We start from the raw sequence: 17,120 nt of genomic DNA on the forward strand, positions 1-17,120 counted from the left end.
TGAGTGATGGTTCAGTGGATCAAATTTTACTAACAAGAGCTTTCACAAAAATGAAATGCACTGTTAGTAACTGAAAGGCAAAAAACTGAACCAATGACTCACAGCTCGTGAGCTGTAAAGCCGCGACAAGGCACCAACCGCTTTACAGTCCATTCACACAACTTTCATACATGACACACACAAGGCCATTCACACCGCCAGCCACGGGCCCAGCACATTACAACACTCACATCGACAGACAGCGCCACTCAAGGGCCCATCACTTACATACGCCCACATGCCTGATACAACAATCACACCAGCTGATGGGAGTGTGTGGACTGGTGTTTGGCTGGCAGTGTGTTGCAGTAGCCAACAGCAAGTCAATATGTACACTCTCAGCCAAGCCCCACTCCAAACACAATGGCATCATTTTTTATTTTTTTTTAAACAGAGGAACCCCTAACTAAGTAGAAAGAATTACAAAACTACAAACACAAAAGCTCTAACTAAGAACATGACCGAAATGCTAACCATGAAACTAAACACAGGAAAATACAAAACAGACATGAGTTTACACTCATGGTTGTTCCCAGAAATTCTTCTGGGTGTGGTAATTCTTAAAACAAGCACCGACACACAGCCCAGGCTTTGAAGGACAATCTGGGCAGTACATTCGAGTCTCCCTCCGGATACCTCTTCGAAAACACACTCTACATTTCTTAGCTGGAAAGTCTTTTTTGGGTGTGGGAGGAATGTGCTCAGCAAAGTGGCGATCTTTCAATCTAGCCACATCCTCCACCACTGCTTCTCTAGGAACTCTGGCCTGTTCCACCACAATAAGGCTCTCTATCACTGACTCCTGAAATTTCACAAATGTCATCTTTGACTCTGGAGACCTATCCCTAAACACAATAAAAGCATTGAAGGTTGCTAAGTGGAAGAGGTGAAGTGCTAACTTCTTATACCAAACGTAAGACTTACGAATAGCAGTATAAGGTTCCAACCTCTGGTCAACTCTATCTACACCTCCCATGTGTTTATTATAATCTGAAATGCACACAGGTTTGCGCACTTCAGCAACCTGGCCCCAAACAGTCACAGGGGAAGTACTCTCATCATGGATGGTACTTAGCATGTAGACATCCCTCTTGTCTGAAAATTTCAAAGCTAGCAGCTCCTCGTTCCGCAAGGCACAGCACTGTCCCCTCTCAAGTTTTTTACAGACAAGCTCCCTTGGATAGCCTTTCCGGTTAGAACGGATTGTGCCACAAGCAACTGTGTCCACTCTAAACAATTCCTTGAACAACTGCACACCAGTTTAGAAGTTATCTACATACAAATGGTGACCTTTGTTGAACAGTCGTCTACCAAGATCCCACACAATTTTCTCAGTAACTCCAAAAGTGGGAGGACAACCAGGGGGGTCAATATTGGAATCCCTACCAGTGTACACACGGAAACTATACACATATTCTGTCCTACTTTCAGACAGCATATACAATTTAATTCCATATCGTGCCCTTTTGCTAGGAATGTACTGCCTAAAAACCAAACGACCCTTGAAGAGGACCAAAGACTCGTCCACACTTAACTCTTTGCCTGGAACATAGACCTCCGAAAACCGATCTACAAAATGATCAAGGACAGGCCTAATCTTAAAAAGACGGTCAGAATCTGGGTGATCTCGTGGCAAGGCTAATGCATTGTCAACAAAATGCAGCATCCTAAGAAGAAGCAAATACCGATTACGACTCATGGTCGCTGGAAATATGGCTGTTGCCATCAAGGGACTAGTAGACCAATAAGAAGCCAGTGACGGCTTCCTTATCAACCCCATCAAAAAAGTCAAACCCAAAAACTTTTTTATCTCCTCCAAATTTGTGGGAATCCACTGGGCAGCTAGAGTGTGGCCTAAGTCTAGCAGCGTTGTCCCTCAAATGCTGCTCCGCATACAAATTAGTCTGCTCAACAATCTCTTCCAAAAACATATCATCCATGAATAACTCAAAGAAATTGATAGGCATAAAGTTCTCTGTATTGGCGTTACACCCCGGGAGACCAGTAAAAGCAGGCAACTCTGGCTGCTCCATGTTTGGGGCAACTCAGACATCAGGTCTTATAACGGGAAACCTTTCAGCCCCAGGTTGCTGCACTATTGGCACATCAATGTCCTCCTCTAAAACAGTGTGGCTTCATCATCAGAAGATTCCCCTCCAACAGAAACATCACTGCCAGAATCTCTGACTTCCTCCTCTGCCTCAGATGCAGAGTCCGTCTCATAATCATGATCAGACTGTGACTCAAAAAGCATACCAACCACCTGCTGAGCGGTCATCCTGCGGCTAGCCATGATCTCTCCTGCTTAAATTAACTGGACAAATTCACCACCAACAACCAGCACTGTGTAAGACAAGTAACAAAGTGTAGCTTTGTTAGTAAGAGTTATAAACTCAAAAACTATACCGCTCACTTGCCTGAAAAAAGCTTGATTCACCAGCAACTACACAGCAATCACCAATGATATCCCACTAAAAATAAAGAAAGAAAGGCAAATTAGAAATAAGACAAAACAAATATCATTGTGCACAAACCTAAGGACAATTTCATACACAATCCTGCATTTAGTATACCCCCTTCAAACATGTCATTCATGCATGGCAACAATTCTCCTTTGGAGTAAATTGTTTTTACTTACCTAAAACATGCAACTGTGCAAACTGTAGGTCAACCACCGCCAAAACCGCAAGGAGCCACAGCAAATAAAGCAAAAGCTTTGAACTAGAACAAAAAGGAGGAAAACATTTTTTATCACAAATGCAAAGACTTCTTCAGTTGACAAACACCCCACCATCAAACATTTAGAAATTGGTGCCTAAGTGGATTCTGCCATAGGGGCAGATGGGCCTACTAAAAAAATAGGCCTGTCTGCACCAAGGAAGCCAGAAAATACCTTTAGTAGTGTGTCCCCATGGAGAGCGAACCTTGCCAAAGGGGACAGCCCTCAAACAAAAAAAAACAAAAAAACACACACAACACTATCCCTGGTGCCTAAGTGGCTTCTGCCCCCCTTGGGGGCAGGTGGGCCTAAAAAAATAGGCCCATCTGCCCCCAGGGGGTGCATAAATGGCCAACAGGTCAATGCTCCCCTTGGGGGGGCGCCCCGTGACCAAGGGGACGCGCCCCCCCCCCACAAAAATAAACAAATAAAAAAAATCCCTGGCGTTCTAGTGGTGTCTGCCCTCCCTTGGGGGCAGATCATCCTAAAAATAATAGGCTGATCTGTCTCCAAGGGGTGCAGAAATGGCCTGGGTACATGTGCCCCCAAAGTGGGGGGCGACCCTTGCCCAAGGCCCACCCCCCCATCCACTAACACACACACACACACACACACACACACACACACACACTATCCCTGGTGTCTAAGTGGCTTCTGCCCCCCTTGGGGGCAGGTGGGCCTAAAAAAATAGGCCCTTCTGCCCCAGGGGGTGCAGAAATGGCCAACAGGTCAATGCCCCCCTTGGGGGGGGCGCCCCGTGACCAAGGGGACGCCCCCCCACAAAAATAAACAAATTAAAAAAATCCCTGGCGTTCTAGTGGTTTCTGCCCCCCTTGGGGGCAGATCAGCCTAAAAAAAATAGGCTGATCTGTCTCCAAGGGGTGCAGAAATGGCCTAGGTACATGTGCCCCCAAAGTGGGGGGCGACCCTTGCCCAAGGCCCCCCCCAACCACTAACACACACACACACACACACTATCCCTGGTGTCTAAGTGGCTTCTGCCCCCCTTGGGGGCAGGTGGGCCTAAAAAAATAGGCCCATCTGCCCCCAGGGGGGGCAGAAATGGCCAACAGGGCAATGCACCCCTTGGGGGGGCGCCCCGTGACCAAGGGGACGCCCCCCCACAAAAATAAACACATTAAAAAAAATCCCTGGCGTTCTAGTGGTTTCTGCCCCCCTTGGGGCAGATCAGCCTAAAAATAATAGGCTGATCTGCCCTCAAGGGGGGCAGAAATGGCCCTAAAGGACATGCCCCCCCAAAGGGGAGCGACCCTTGCCCAAGGGGGCGCCCCCCCATCCACTACACACTCAATCCCTGGTGCCTAAGTGGCTTCTGCCCCCCTTGGGGGCAGATGGACCTAAAAAAAAATAGGCCGATCTGCCCCCAAGGGGGGCAGGAAAGACCAACAGTTCTCTGCCCCCTTGGGGGGGGGGGCGCCCCTTGCCCAAGGGGGCACCCCCCCCACATAAATACACATAAAAATACGAAACCCTGGTGATCTAGTGTTTTCTGCCCCCCTTGGGGGCAGATCTGGCTAAAAAGTAGCCAATCTGCCCCCAAGGGGGGCAGAAATGACCGTAAATGATTGCCCCCTAAAGGGGAGCGACCCTTGCTCAAGGGGCCGCTCCCCGCGTGCCAGATACAGTACATAACTACAGAAAAAAAAAATCCCTGGTGTCTAGTGGGCATTCCTGCTCCCCGATCGCAATGCGGTCGGGCAGCAGGAATGCTCAAAGAGACACCGGGGGAAAGGAAAAGCGTTTACTTTCCCCCGGTGCCTCTTTAGCCCAAACCCCCCACCCACCGGGAAGAGGAACTCACCTCTTCTCCGCTCGCCGCACAGGAAGCAAATGGCTTCCTATGCGGCGAGATCCCCATAATGAAGTCAGCGCGCGATCGCGCGCTGACGTCATTATGGGGGGGTGGCGGGGTCGGGGGTGGAAGGGGAAGGGCTTCCCCTTCCATCCCTGACTTTGGGGGGTGGGGGAAGCACACAGAGGGAGCGAGAGCGCTCCCTCTGGGCTGTGTGCCGAGGACGTAGTGGTTACGTCCTCGGCAGAGCAGCACTGTGCCGAAGGACGTAACCACTACGTCCTCGGCACAGAAGGGGTTAAAATACATCTCACAGCAATTTCTGCCTATCTCCAAATTACACATTCAACATCACTCTTTAGAATCCCAGTCATAAAAGTATTTATGGAGGGTCTAAAAAGAATTATTCCCCCAAGGACACCACCAGTGCCTTCATGGAATCTCAATATTGTATTAACACGACTCATGGGTCCACCATTTGAACCCATGCACTCTTGTGAGATATAATACTTAACATGGAAAGTGGCCTTCCTAATAGCTATCACATCTCTTAGAAGGGTAAGTGAAATACAAGCATTTACCATACAAGAACCCTTTATACAAATACACAAACATAAAGTGGTTCTACGCACAAATCCCAAATTCTTGCCAAAAGTTATATCACCGTTCCACCTAAATCAAACTGTGGAACTCCCAGTATTTTTTCCACAACCAGACTCAGTAGCTGAAAGAGCATTACATACATTAGACATTTGTAGCTTTTCAAAAGCCTCATGCAGGAAATCCAATATCCAAACAAGGCATTGCCAGATGGATAGTTAAGTGTATTCAAACCTGCTATGTAAAAGCAAAGAGAGACCTGCCTATTACACCTAAGGCGCACACTCTACTAGAAAGAAAGGCGCCACAAAGGCGCCTCTCCCGTTAATTCAGTTTCTGGTCAACAAAATGCATCACACTTCCCTCACCATGAAACTCATAGCTCCCACATGGGCATGCCAACACTGGTACACAACACTCCTTGGTCTGTCAGTAGTACCACATTACAAGCTTCCAAACAGACCAGTACTGTTACCTCAAAACAGAGGTCAAATCAGGCATCCCAATCAGTGGACTTGCCAGTCTTCTTTCCACAGCCAGACTCTACTGCTGAAAGAGCTCTACATACTCTTGATCTTAAAAGAGCTCTAATGTATTACGTAGACAGAACAGGGGACTTTAGGAAAACTAAACAACTTTTTGTTGCTTACCAACAACCTCATAAAGGTAATCCCATTTCATAACAAGGATTAGCTAGATGGATTGTAAAATGTATTCAAACATGCTACCTTAAAGCAAAAAGGCAGCTATTAATAACTCCAAAAGCACATTCCACTAGGAAAAAGGGTGCCTCCATTGTATTCTTAGGAAATATACCAATGGCAGAGATATGCAAAGCAGCTACATGGTGTACACCCCATACATTCACAAAGCATTACTGTGTGGATGTCTTATTTAGACAACAAGTCAGTGTTGGACAAGCAGTGCTAAAAACACTATTTCAAACTACTTCAACTCCTACGGGCTAACCACTGCTTACTTGGGAGGAGAACTGCTTTTTGGTCTATACACAGCATGCGTAGATGCAGCTACACATGCCATTGAACGGAAAATGTAACTTACCCAGTGTACATCCGTTCGTGGCACGTAGTGCTGCAGATTCACATGCACTCTCCCTCCTCCCTGGAAGCATGTAGCCATTGTAGTCCGTTCTTCATGTAAATATGTATGTTCGATGGCATGTGTAGCTGCAGATACACATGCTTTGCACATCCCGCCATCTAGTGTTGGGCTCGGAGTTTTACAAGTTGTTTTCCTTCGAAGAAGTCTTTTCGAGTCACGAGATCGAGGGACTCCTCCCCTTTTGGCTCCATTGCGCATGGGCGTCGACTCCATCTTAGATTGTTTTTTTTCCACCATCAGGTTTGGACGTGTTCCTTTTCGCTACGTGTTTCGGTTCGGAAAGTTAGTTAGAATCTCTGAAAATTCGACGGTATTGTTTGCGTTCGGTATCAGGTTAGTTACTACAGATCGACACCAACTTTTGAAGAGCTCCGTGGCCCTTCGGGGTTTTTTCGATTCCCCCGTCGGGGCCTGGTCGGCTCGGCCACGTGTCTCTTCAAGGCTGATGGAACGGACCCCATTCCGCTTCTGCCCAAAATGTCACAACAAGTATCTGTATACAGATCAGCACCTGGTCTGTAACTTGTGTCTGTCCCAGAACACAAAGAAGATACTTGTGAAGCCTGTCGAGCTTTTCGATCGAGGAAGACATTAAGAGACCGAAGAGCGAGAATACTGCAAATGGCGTCGGCGCCGACAGGACAAAAACATTTGGAGGAGGAAGAAGAAACCTTCTCCATCCAGGAGTCGGACTCTGACGAGCTCGATCCCGATGAAACGCCTAAAACCGTGAGTAAGACGTCGAAACATAAAACTCACGAGAAGACCACAAAAGCCCAGGGAACGCCACCGCCAACAGGCCATGGCTTAACCCGAAAAATAGGTGACCGATCATCGGCACCGAAAAAGGGCACGCTTGTGTGGAAGTCATCCGACTCCGGTCGAGATACCGGCACACAGCAATCTCGAGCCCAAGACAGCGGCTCCGAGCAAGTTCGGCACCGAGACAGCGGCACCAAAATGGGCCGGCACCGAGAGACCACGATGCCGAAAATAAAGAAAGTGTCTTCGGAGCCGAAAAAGGCTACCGAAAAGGTTTCCATTCCGAAGCATCCAGCCTCGGAACCGAAATCAGGTTCCTACACAGAGGAACAGGGATTGTCCTCCCAAATGCAAGGACATAAGTTCGGACAAGAACTAGAATCAATGGAGCCAGACTACACTCAAAGGAGGCTCCACATTCAAAAGGACACAGGGAAGATAAGCACTCTTCCCCCAATTAAAATGAAATGAAGACTTGCCTTTCAAGAAAAGGACAAGCAGCCACAGGCAAAGGTGGCAAGACAGACAACTCCGCCACCATCTCCACCACCATCAAATCACACATCACCGCTAGTCACTCCACCACTGATGCAATCCCCAACTCATACTGCAATGAGTCAGGATGATCCCGATGCATGGGACCTTTATGATGCGCCAGTATCGGATAACAGCCCAGACTGTTACCCAGCGAGACCGTCGCCACCTGAGGACAGTACATCCTACACGCAGGTAGTCTCAAGAGCAGCAGCTTTTCATAATGTCACCTTGCATGCAGAACCGATTGAGGATGACTTTTTGTTTAATACACTATCCTCCACTCATAGCCAATACCAGAGCTTACCCATGCTACCTGGAATGCTAAAACACTCCACACAGGTGTTTCAGGAGCCTGTGAAGGGCAGGGCCATAACTCCAAGGGTGGAGAAAAAGTAAAAGCCACCACCTACAGACCCTGTGTATATCACGCAGCAATTAACACCAGACTCTGTGGTAGTAGGGCAGCTTGCAAGAGAGCAAACTCTCACACCTCGGGAGACGCACCACCTCCAGACAAGGAGAGTCGCAAATTCGACGCTGCAGGGAAAAGGGTTGCAGCACAAGCAGCAAACCAATGGCGCATTGCCAACTCACAAGCACTTCTGGCAAGATATGATAGGGCTCATTGGGACGAAATGCAGCATTTCATAGAACACTTACCCAAAGAGTTCCAGAAAAGGGCACAACAAGTGGTGGAGGAAGGACAAAGTATCTCAAATAATCAGATACGGTCAGCAATGGATGCAGCAGATACAGCTGCAAGGACAGTAAATACTGCAGTAACAATAAGGAGACACGCATGGTTGCGTACGTCAGGATTCAAGCCGGAAATACAACAAGCCGTGCTGAATATGCCTTTTAATGGACAGCAGTTGTTTGGGCCGGAGGTGGACACTGCTATCGAAAAACTTAAAAAAGACACAGATACGGCCAAAGCCATGGGCGCACTCTACTCCCCACAGAGCAGAGGCACATTTAGCAAAACACATTTTAGAGGGGGGTTTCGAGGACAAGCTACAGAACCCACAACCTCACAAACAAGGCCCACTTATCAAAGTCAATATCAGCGGGGAAGTTTTCGGGGGCAATATAAAGGGGGACAATTCCAAAAGAATAGAGGGAAGTTCCAAAGCCCCAAAACTCCTCAAAACAAGCAGTGACTTCCAAGTCACAAATCCCCAACACATAACACCAGTGGGGGGGAGACTAAGCAATTTTTACAAACATTGGGAGGAGATAACAACAGACACTTGGGTACTGGCAATTATCCAGCATGGTTATTGCATAGAATTTCTCAGATTCCCTCCAAACGTTCCACCGAAAACACACAATATGTAAAAACAACACATGGATCTTCTAGGACTAGAGGTCCAGGCATTGCTACAAAAAGGAGCAATAGAATTAGTACCAATTCAACAGAAAGGAACATGAGTTTACTCTCTGTACTTTCTCATACCCAAAAAGGACAAAACACTGAGACCTATTTTAGATCTCAGAACATTAAATACCTACATCAAATCAGACCACTTTCACATGGTGACATTACAAGACGTAATCCCACTGCCCAAACAAGACTACATGACAACACTAGACCTAAAGGATGCATATTTCCATATACCAATACATCCGTCACACAGAAAATACCTAAGATTTGTATTCCAAGGGGTACATTACCAATTCAAGGTGTTGCCATTCGGAATAACGACTGCGCCAAGAGTTTTTACAAAATGTCTGGCAGTAGTAGCTGCGCATATCAGAAGGCAGCAAATACATGTGTTCCCGTACCTAGACGATTGGTTAATCAAAACCAACACACTAGAACGGTGTTCACAACACACAAAGTACGTCATAGAAACCCTACACAAACTAGGTTTCCCAATCAACTACACCAAGTCACACCTTCAGCCGTGTCAGACACAGCAACACTTAGGGGCAACAATCGACACAGCAAGAGCGATTGCCACTCCAAGTCCACAAAGAGTACAAGCATTTCACAAGGTAATACAGGTCATGTATCCAAACCAAAGAATATATGTCAAAATTGTAATGAAACTCCTAGACATGATGTCCTCATGCATAGCCATTGTTCCAAACGTAAGATTACACATGCGGCCCTTAAAACAGTGCCTAGCATCACAATGGTCACAAGCACAGGGTCAACTTCTAGATCTAGTGTTGATAGACCGCCAAACAAACACCTCGCTTCAATGGTGGAACAATATAAATTTAAACCAAGGGCGGCCTTTTCAAGACCCAGTGCCTCAATGCGTAATGACTACAGATGCCTCCATGATAAGGTGGGGAGCACACCTCAATCAACACAGCATTCAGGGACAATGGGACTCTCGGCAAAAACAGTTTCACATAAATCACTTAGAACTATTGGCAGTATTTCTAGCGTTAAAAGCATTTCAACCAATAATAAGCCACAAACACATTCTTGTCAAAACAAACAACATGACAACGATGTATTACCTAAACAAACAGGGAGGAACACACTCAAAACAGTTGTGTCTTCTGATACAGAAAATGTGGCATTGGGCGATACACAACCACATTCGCCTAATAGCACAGTTCATTCCAGGGATTCAGAATCAGTTAGCAGACAATCTCTCTCGGGATCACCAACAAATCCACAAATGGGAGATTCACCCCCAAGTACTACACACTTACTTCCAAAATTGGAGAACACCACAAATAGACCTGTTTGCAACAAAAGAAAACGCAAAATGCCAAAACTTTGCATCCAGGTACCCACAAGATCAGTCTCTGGGCAATGCGCTATGGATAAGTTGGTCAGGGATATTTGCATACGCTTTTCCCCCTCTCCCACTCCTTCCATATCTAGTAAACAAGTTGAGTCAAAACAAACTCAAACTCATACTCATAGCACCAACTTGGGCAAGACAACCTTGGTACACAACACTACTAGACCTCTCAGTTGTGCCTCATATCAAACTACCAAACAGACCAGATCTGTTAACTCAACACAATCAACAGATCAGACACCCCAATCCAGCATCGCTGAATCTAGCAATTTGGCTCCTGAAGTCTTAGAGTTCGGACATTTAGACCTTACACAGGAATGTATGGAAGTCATAAAACAAGCTAGAAAACCAACCACTAGACATTGCTATGCAAATAAGTGGAAAAGGTTTGTTTATTATTGCCATAATAATCAAATTCAACCCTTACACGCATCTGCTAAAAACATCGTAAGCTAATTTGCTACATTTGCAAAAGTCAATTAAGATACATCTTACTGCAATTTCAGCTTACCTGCAATTTACCCACTCAACTTCACTATTTAGGATACCAGTCATTAAAGCCATTATGGAAGGCCTAAAAAGAATTATACCACCAAGAACACCACCAGTTCCTTCATGGAACCTCAACATTGTGCTAACACGATTCATGGGGCCACCTTTTGAGCCCATGCACTCATCTGAAATGCAATATTTAACATGGAAAGTTGCATTTCTAATTGCCATCACATCTCTAAGAAGAGTCAGTGAAATCCAAGCATTTACCATACAAGAACCATTTATTCAAATACACAAGCATAAAGTAGTTCTACGGACAAATCCAATTTTTTTACCAAAAGTCATATCACCGTTCCACTTGAATCAAACAGTAGAACTACCAGTGTTCTTCCCACAACCAGATTCTGTAGCTGAGAGAGCACTACATACATTAGACATCAAAAGAGCGTTAATGTACTACATTCACAGAACCAAACAAATTCGGAAAACAAAACAATTATTTGTTGCTTTCCAAAAACCTAATTCAGGAAATCCAATTTCCAAACAAGGCATTGCTAGATGGATAGTTAAATGCATTCAAACCTGTTATCTCAAAGCAAAGAGACAACTGCCTATTACACCAAAGGCACACTCGACTAGAAAGAAGGGTGCTACTGTGGCCTTTCTAGGAAACATTCCAATGACTGAGATATGTAAGGCAGCCACATGGTCTACGCCTCATACGTTTACCAAACACTATTGCGTGGATGTGTTAACAGCACAACAAGCCACAGTAGGACAAGCAGTACTATGAACTTTGTTTCAAACAACTTCAACTCCTACAGGCTGAACCACCGCTTTTGGGGAGATAACTGCTTACTAGTCTATGCAAAGCATGTGTATCTGCAGCGACACATGCCATTGAACAAAACATGTCACTTACCCAGTGTACATCTGTTTGTGGCATGAGACGCTGCAGATTCACATGCGCCAACCCACCTCCCCGTAAGCCTGTAGCCGTTTTACATTAAAAGTCTTTTTATCAAATTCAGACTAGGACCTTGCCGTTAAAATCGTTTACCTCAAGGTGAAACAAGGCTGATTGCACCTCGTTTTTTTGCTACTTCTGCCCAACCCAACTTGAGACCATGGCACTTTTTTTTTTTTTTTTTTTTTTTTTTGCACCAGATACTCGATTCCTAGAAGGAAGTGGATCATTCCCCTATGTAGATTGCTCAGGATAAGAAATTACAGGGCATCTCTTCGCATATTGACAAGTGATAAGATAGTCTTTGCAGTTGTGAGGTATCTCCAGTGTGCATGGGCTGTAAGATCTAGAGAATTCCCACTTGATTGACTTGTTAATTTGCAAAGACACCTGGTAGATTGTTGTTTAATTAATAGGATCTAGGTAGATAGGCTTTTAATTGTGTAACATTTATTGAGTGTTCTTAATCGGTTTTAGTTTTAATGTATATATATTACTTTTATTGTTTTAGGATTTGGTTGGGACATTTAACTGTATGGCACTTTATTTCCATCCGAGCCTTTTTACGATTAATGTCTGTATGTATTTATACTTTTAAAAAAAAAAATTATTCGGATGCTTTTATGGCTTTTAGTCGAAATAAAGATTTACTTACAGAACACACAATGGAAATAAACCCAGACTGAACGTGGACGTCTGAGGAGGAGATAATTTACCAACTACACTGCTTTCATTTGGCCCTCAAAAGGTACAGCTCAACTGCTTCAGATGCATTTTTCTGCATGATACATATCAGTTACATTCCTTCCCCCAGGCCCCACCACACTCCTTAATATATCAGACCATTTGTTGGTCTAACACTTAAGTGTCACTAGAACCTCTAGAAAAGAAATCCGAAAGCTGGGGGCGAAGAGCAGAAAATTATACCAAATCTCAACAACTTTACCATAGCATGCTCTGATTAGAGCTTTTGGGTTGATGCATACTGTAATTCAGTGCAGTTACCCAAGTATCTACTGTTCAAATAGAAGGGAAACGATTCTCAAAGAGGGAACTTTCATTTCTGATCAGGCTGTCAGTGCAACTAAGCACACAGCTGACTTTTCTGCCCAGGACTTCTAGCATGTTTTGTCAATGAACTCTTCATGATTTTGTGTAAAATCTTTGATTCTTAGAGTGCAGGATATCTTGGTTGCACTTTTTAGCAAAAGTTCTTATTTCACCTCTCATGGCATTGATGATATGCAATAAATCAATCTCTCTGTCTAGAGGAAATAAAGACTTTTCCTTGGGTTCAGTTGAAGGAGCAAGAATGGGGCCAACAGCGAGTGCACTGAAAGAGAAAGTAACAGCCCTGGAGCAACCAGAAACAACTCCTCTCAAGCATCAGAGACCTTCTCTGTTTGAAATAACAAACAGCCTTTTGCACCCTTCATGGGCTTAGTTCACCCCCAAGAAATGCCTTTTGGAGTTCGACACTCTTGTGTAGCAGCCTGGTGAGACTCTGGATTTGAAACCATACCAAAATATAATTGTGTATTAAATAGTGTGCAGAATGGGTACAGAATCAGTTTCAACTGAGTTCTTCTTATCTTTCCACCACAGGCTTCAAGACATTTATATCTACACTGACTGATTCAGAAAATGCAGTATCTTTTATTAAAGCAGATAGTTGAGAACGTTTCAAAACAACAATAGGATAAGTATGTTCTCCGTGAAAGTTTTGAAAGAAGATTTGGAGCAGGAATTTAAACCTGTGCTGGGTCTAAAAAAAAAAAAAAGAAACCCTAAAAAAAACTTTAAAACAGTGGATAAACATAGACATATCAGAATGTTAGCTTTTAAATCTTTTTACCTTAATATGTGCCTAAGGAACTTGAAGCACCTTGACCTACAGGATGCCTTCTTTAATGTGCAACACTGCCTAAAGGTATTTCCTATGATTCAAACTTGGATAGATCTTTATCAATGGAGTTATTTTGTTTGGCCACTAACTGGCTCCACTTCCTGAAACTCATGGTAGTGGTAGCAGCGTTTTTCGAGTGCAATGGGGTCTTCACCTAGCTGTCCAGAATAACTGGTTACTCACTCTCTTCCAAACTGAAAACGATACAAGCCTTGTCTATGACTGTCGGTCTTCTACAAGTTCTGAGCCACCACATTGCAAGGTGAAATCACATTTGCAGTCAGCCAAGATCATCCTAATATCTAGGAGCAGTATTTTAAACACAGAAGCCTCAAGACTATTTCTTTCAGAGACTAGACCGTCTTCTGTGGAAAACAGCTGCTTGCCAGATAGTCAGTGAAGTATCCTCATGCATTTTCCTGGTCCTTAATGCCTGATTTCAGGTGTTCTTTACATGCTTCTGTGAAAGATGGATGGTTTCAGACTTCAGGAGGCTGGAAAGAGCATACTTACATGACTCAATAGGCTCACTGGCATGGTGGTTGTAGAGCGACCGATAGTGGGATGAGAACTATTGTCTTGTCATTGTGCCCCATCAGATCACAACATTCCAGATATCAAGATAAACAGGTGACCTCAGCAGACACTCATTGGAAGAACACGAGTACACCAAATCACTCTGGACTTTCAAACTTCTCATCCTGGGAGTATTAGGTGTCAGTTTCCTTACTACTGAAGCAAACGCAGACATTGAAGATTATCCACCCAGGTAGAAGTCTTGTTTCAGAATAAACAGTTACAGGTGGTAAATTGGTGAAATACATTTATTGTGCTTTTCATGTAGAAATAGGACTGAGGGTGGGGGGGATGGTGAGCAGTTGCTTCTGAGCTGAGGATTACTGAGGTTTGGCACCTCAGTTGTGATTGGTCATCTCTTTAACATTGTTTGTTGCCGGTCAAAGCACTTCTGTGAAAGTGAACATCTTTCTAGGTTTCATGATGGGAGTCTGAGGAAAATGGAGTATGGTGTTCAACTTCTGCTTTGTTTATTCGAACAACCCTTTTTTTTAATGCACAGTTTGTATCTTTTAAAATGCTGAACTAAATTAATTTACTTACAATTTCTGATTATTGGCTTTAAAACTTAATTGGTATGCTTTTATGCAGGGTTTAGCAGAACCTGTGCTGCGTGCAATAGTGAAGAAATTGAAAGGTGAAATGTCGTCTCTGGAAAAGAATCATCTTCAGGCTCTATGTAGAGTCTATGTGGCCATTTGTAGACAACTCGGAGACTTGGAAAGAGCACGTATTTTTTGTTACAATATACTAAAAGAGGGTATGAGATATTTCTTACATGTTAAACATAAATGTTTGTTTTGTTTGATATTTATTTACCGCTAACAGCTATTAATTTTTGAGGTTGTGCAAACTGTTGTTTTTCCTTAAGAAGAGCTGTTTTTAATTTTTCCCATCTAATGTATAGAGAGAATTAAGAAAAAAAGGATACTAAACCCCAAAATTATGTTCATTGTCCTTTTTTGGCCTGTACTCCAGGAATACGTTTAGCAGCCTACCTAAATTCTCTTTCCTTAACCTGCGATGGAGGCTGTTTATAATTTTCCTACAGTCCTTTAAAGCAGTAATTGAATTTGTTCTGTGGTAAGAAACCCTTCTTCCCCTGCAACATTCCCAGTTCTTTATTTATTGTAGATTGTTAACCTATGTGAGCAGACCTCTCCCCTTAAGAGAGAGAGCTGCAGGTCCCATTACTTTGCAGTTATTATACAGGAACCTTGATTGTCGACATTCTCTATCTTAGAATATCACTCAGGCTCCAGAGTGGATCTGGAGAAATTGTAGCAGTACTTTTTTGCGCTGCTAGGTGGCCGTTTGTGGTACCGTGCTGGCACCATACTGCATTGGAATTTACAGAGCAGAGCTCCATATAAGCTCCACCCTTGCCTTCTGACAGTTCTTTTCTTTCGATCCGGTTCAAGATATTGCACTCCAGTTGGAACATTATTCCATAGCGCAAACATAAAAACGCAAAGTGGGACTCCACACCAACCGCTACTATGGCTCCAAAGACAAGGCACAAAGATGTTGTCATAATAGTTGCATTCCTTCAAGGCCACTTGCCATGAAGGTGATCCCTCAGTTGGTTGCAGTGCTCCCAGAGGTCCCCAGCCATTGTCAACACCTCAGCAGTAACCTCTAAGGGAGGCTATCCTGTAAATTTTCATTGGACTTCCCGCTCCCTCTGGTGCACATTCAGACTGCCATAGAGGTGCCAGGCCTCCAATGAGATTGCTACAGTTGTGTCCCTCCTCGGTGTTGTCTGCCCCATTCTTGGCCCATTAATGGGTCATATACCCAAAAAATGCAGTTTAAGTGGGGAAACTTCAAAGAGTGGTTTTGAAGCGCATATGTAGCCCTTTCAGCCCAGTCCTGTCTACCAGGGAGGGGGGGATTATCAGTCCTTTGTGTGAGGGCAGGACACTGGCCTTTGAAGTGTAAGAAAGAGCCCCCCCACATTTCCTGCCCAGTGAGACCCATTCAGTATGCAGATGGGACTGAGTTGCCTGTGTTTATGGGTTTACTGAGTGGAATGCACAAGGGAAGTTGTTAACCTGCACAGACCAGACACGGATTGGAGACAGGCTGTAAGGTACAGATTGCAGTAAGTGCAGAGAAATGCCCACTTAAGTGTCATTTTTAAAATTTTAATATTAACTCCAACTTCATTAGTAGGCAGGATTTTCTATTACCGTCCTGGCCATACTAAACATAATATGGCTACTCCTTTCAGTTCAGAATCTACCACTTAAAAGTTTATAAGGGCCCTTCTAATGCTGTCCTATGTGAGGAGCTGGCCGTACATGAGTGAGAATTAAGTTTGTCACTAACAGGACATAAAAAACACGAGTAGATGTCCTGCCTTTTACTTATATAGCACCGTGCCCTATGGGTTACCTGGGCCTACCTTAGGGGTGTTTTACATGTAGAGAAAGGGTAGTTTAAGGCTTGGCAAGTAGTTTTAACTGCCAAGTCGAAGTGGCAGTGAAACTGCACACACAGGTCTTGCAAATGGCAGACCTGAGACAGTTTAGAGCTACTTACGTGGGTGGTAAAATCAGTGCTGCAGGCCCACTAGTAGCATTTAATGTGCAGGCCCTGAGCATAGCTAATGCACTTTACAGGTACCTAAAGGTAAATTAATTATGCCAATTGGGTAGGAACCAATGTTACCATGTTTAGGGGAGAGGGCACATGCACTTTAGCACTGGTCAGCAGTGGTAAAGTGTGCAGAGTCCTATGACCAGCAGAAAATGGGTCAGAAAAATGGAGGGAGGCAGGCAAAGGTTGGGGGATGATGACCCTAAGGCTGTCAG

At 44.4% G+C, this 17,120-nt stretch overlaps 1 protein-coding gene across 1 annotated transcript in view; it reads left to right on the forward strand.

The window, feature by feature from the left end:
• ICE1 (interactor of little elongation complex ELL subunit 1) overlaps positions 1-17,120 on the forward strand; it is a 372,154-nt gene that overhangs the window by 182,594 nt on the left and 172,440 nt on the right. Inside the window, exon 14 of the mRNA XM_069219700.1 lies at positions 14,896-15,064. Within this exon, the coding sequence (XP_069075801.1) occupies positions 14,896-15,064 (169 nt within the window). The remainder of the gene's footprint in view (positions 1-14,895; positions 15,065-17,120) is intronic.

The sequence above is a fragment of the Pleurodeles waltl genome, chromosome 2_2 (assembly GCF_031143425.1).
Source record: "Pleurodeles waltl isolate 20211129_DDA chromosome 2_2, aPleWal1.hap1.20221129, whole genome shotgun sequence".
NCBI classification, from domain to species: Eukaryota; Metazoa; Chordata; class Amphibia; order Caudata; family Salamandridae; genus Pleurodeles; species Pleurodeles waltl.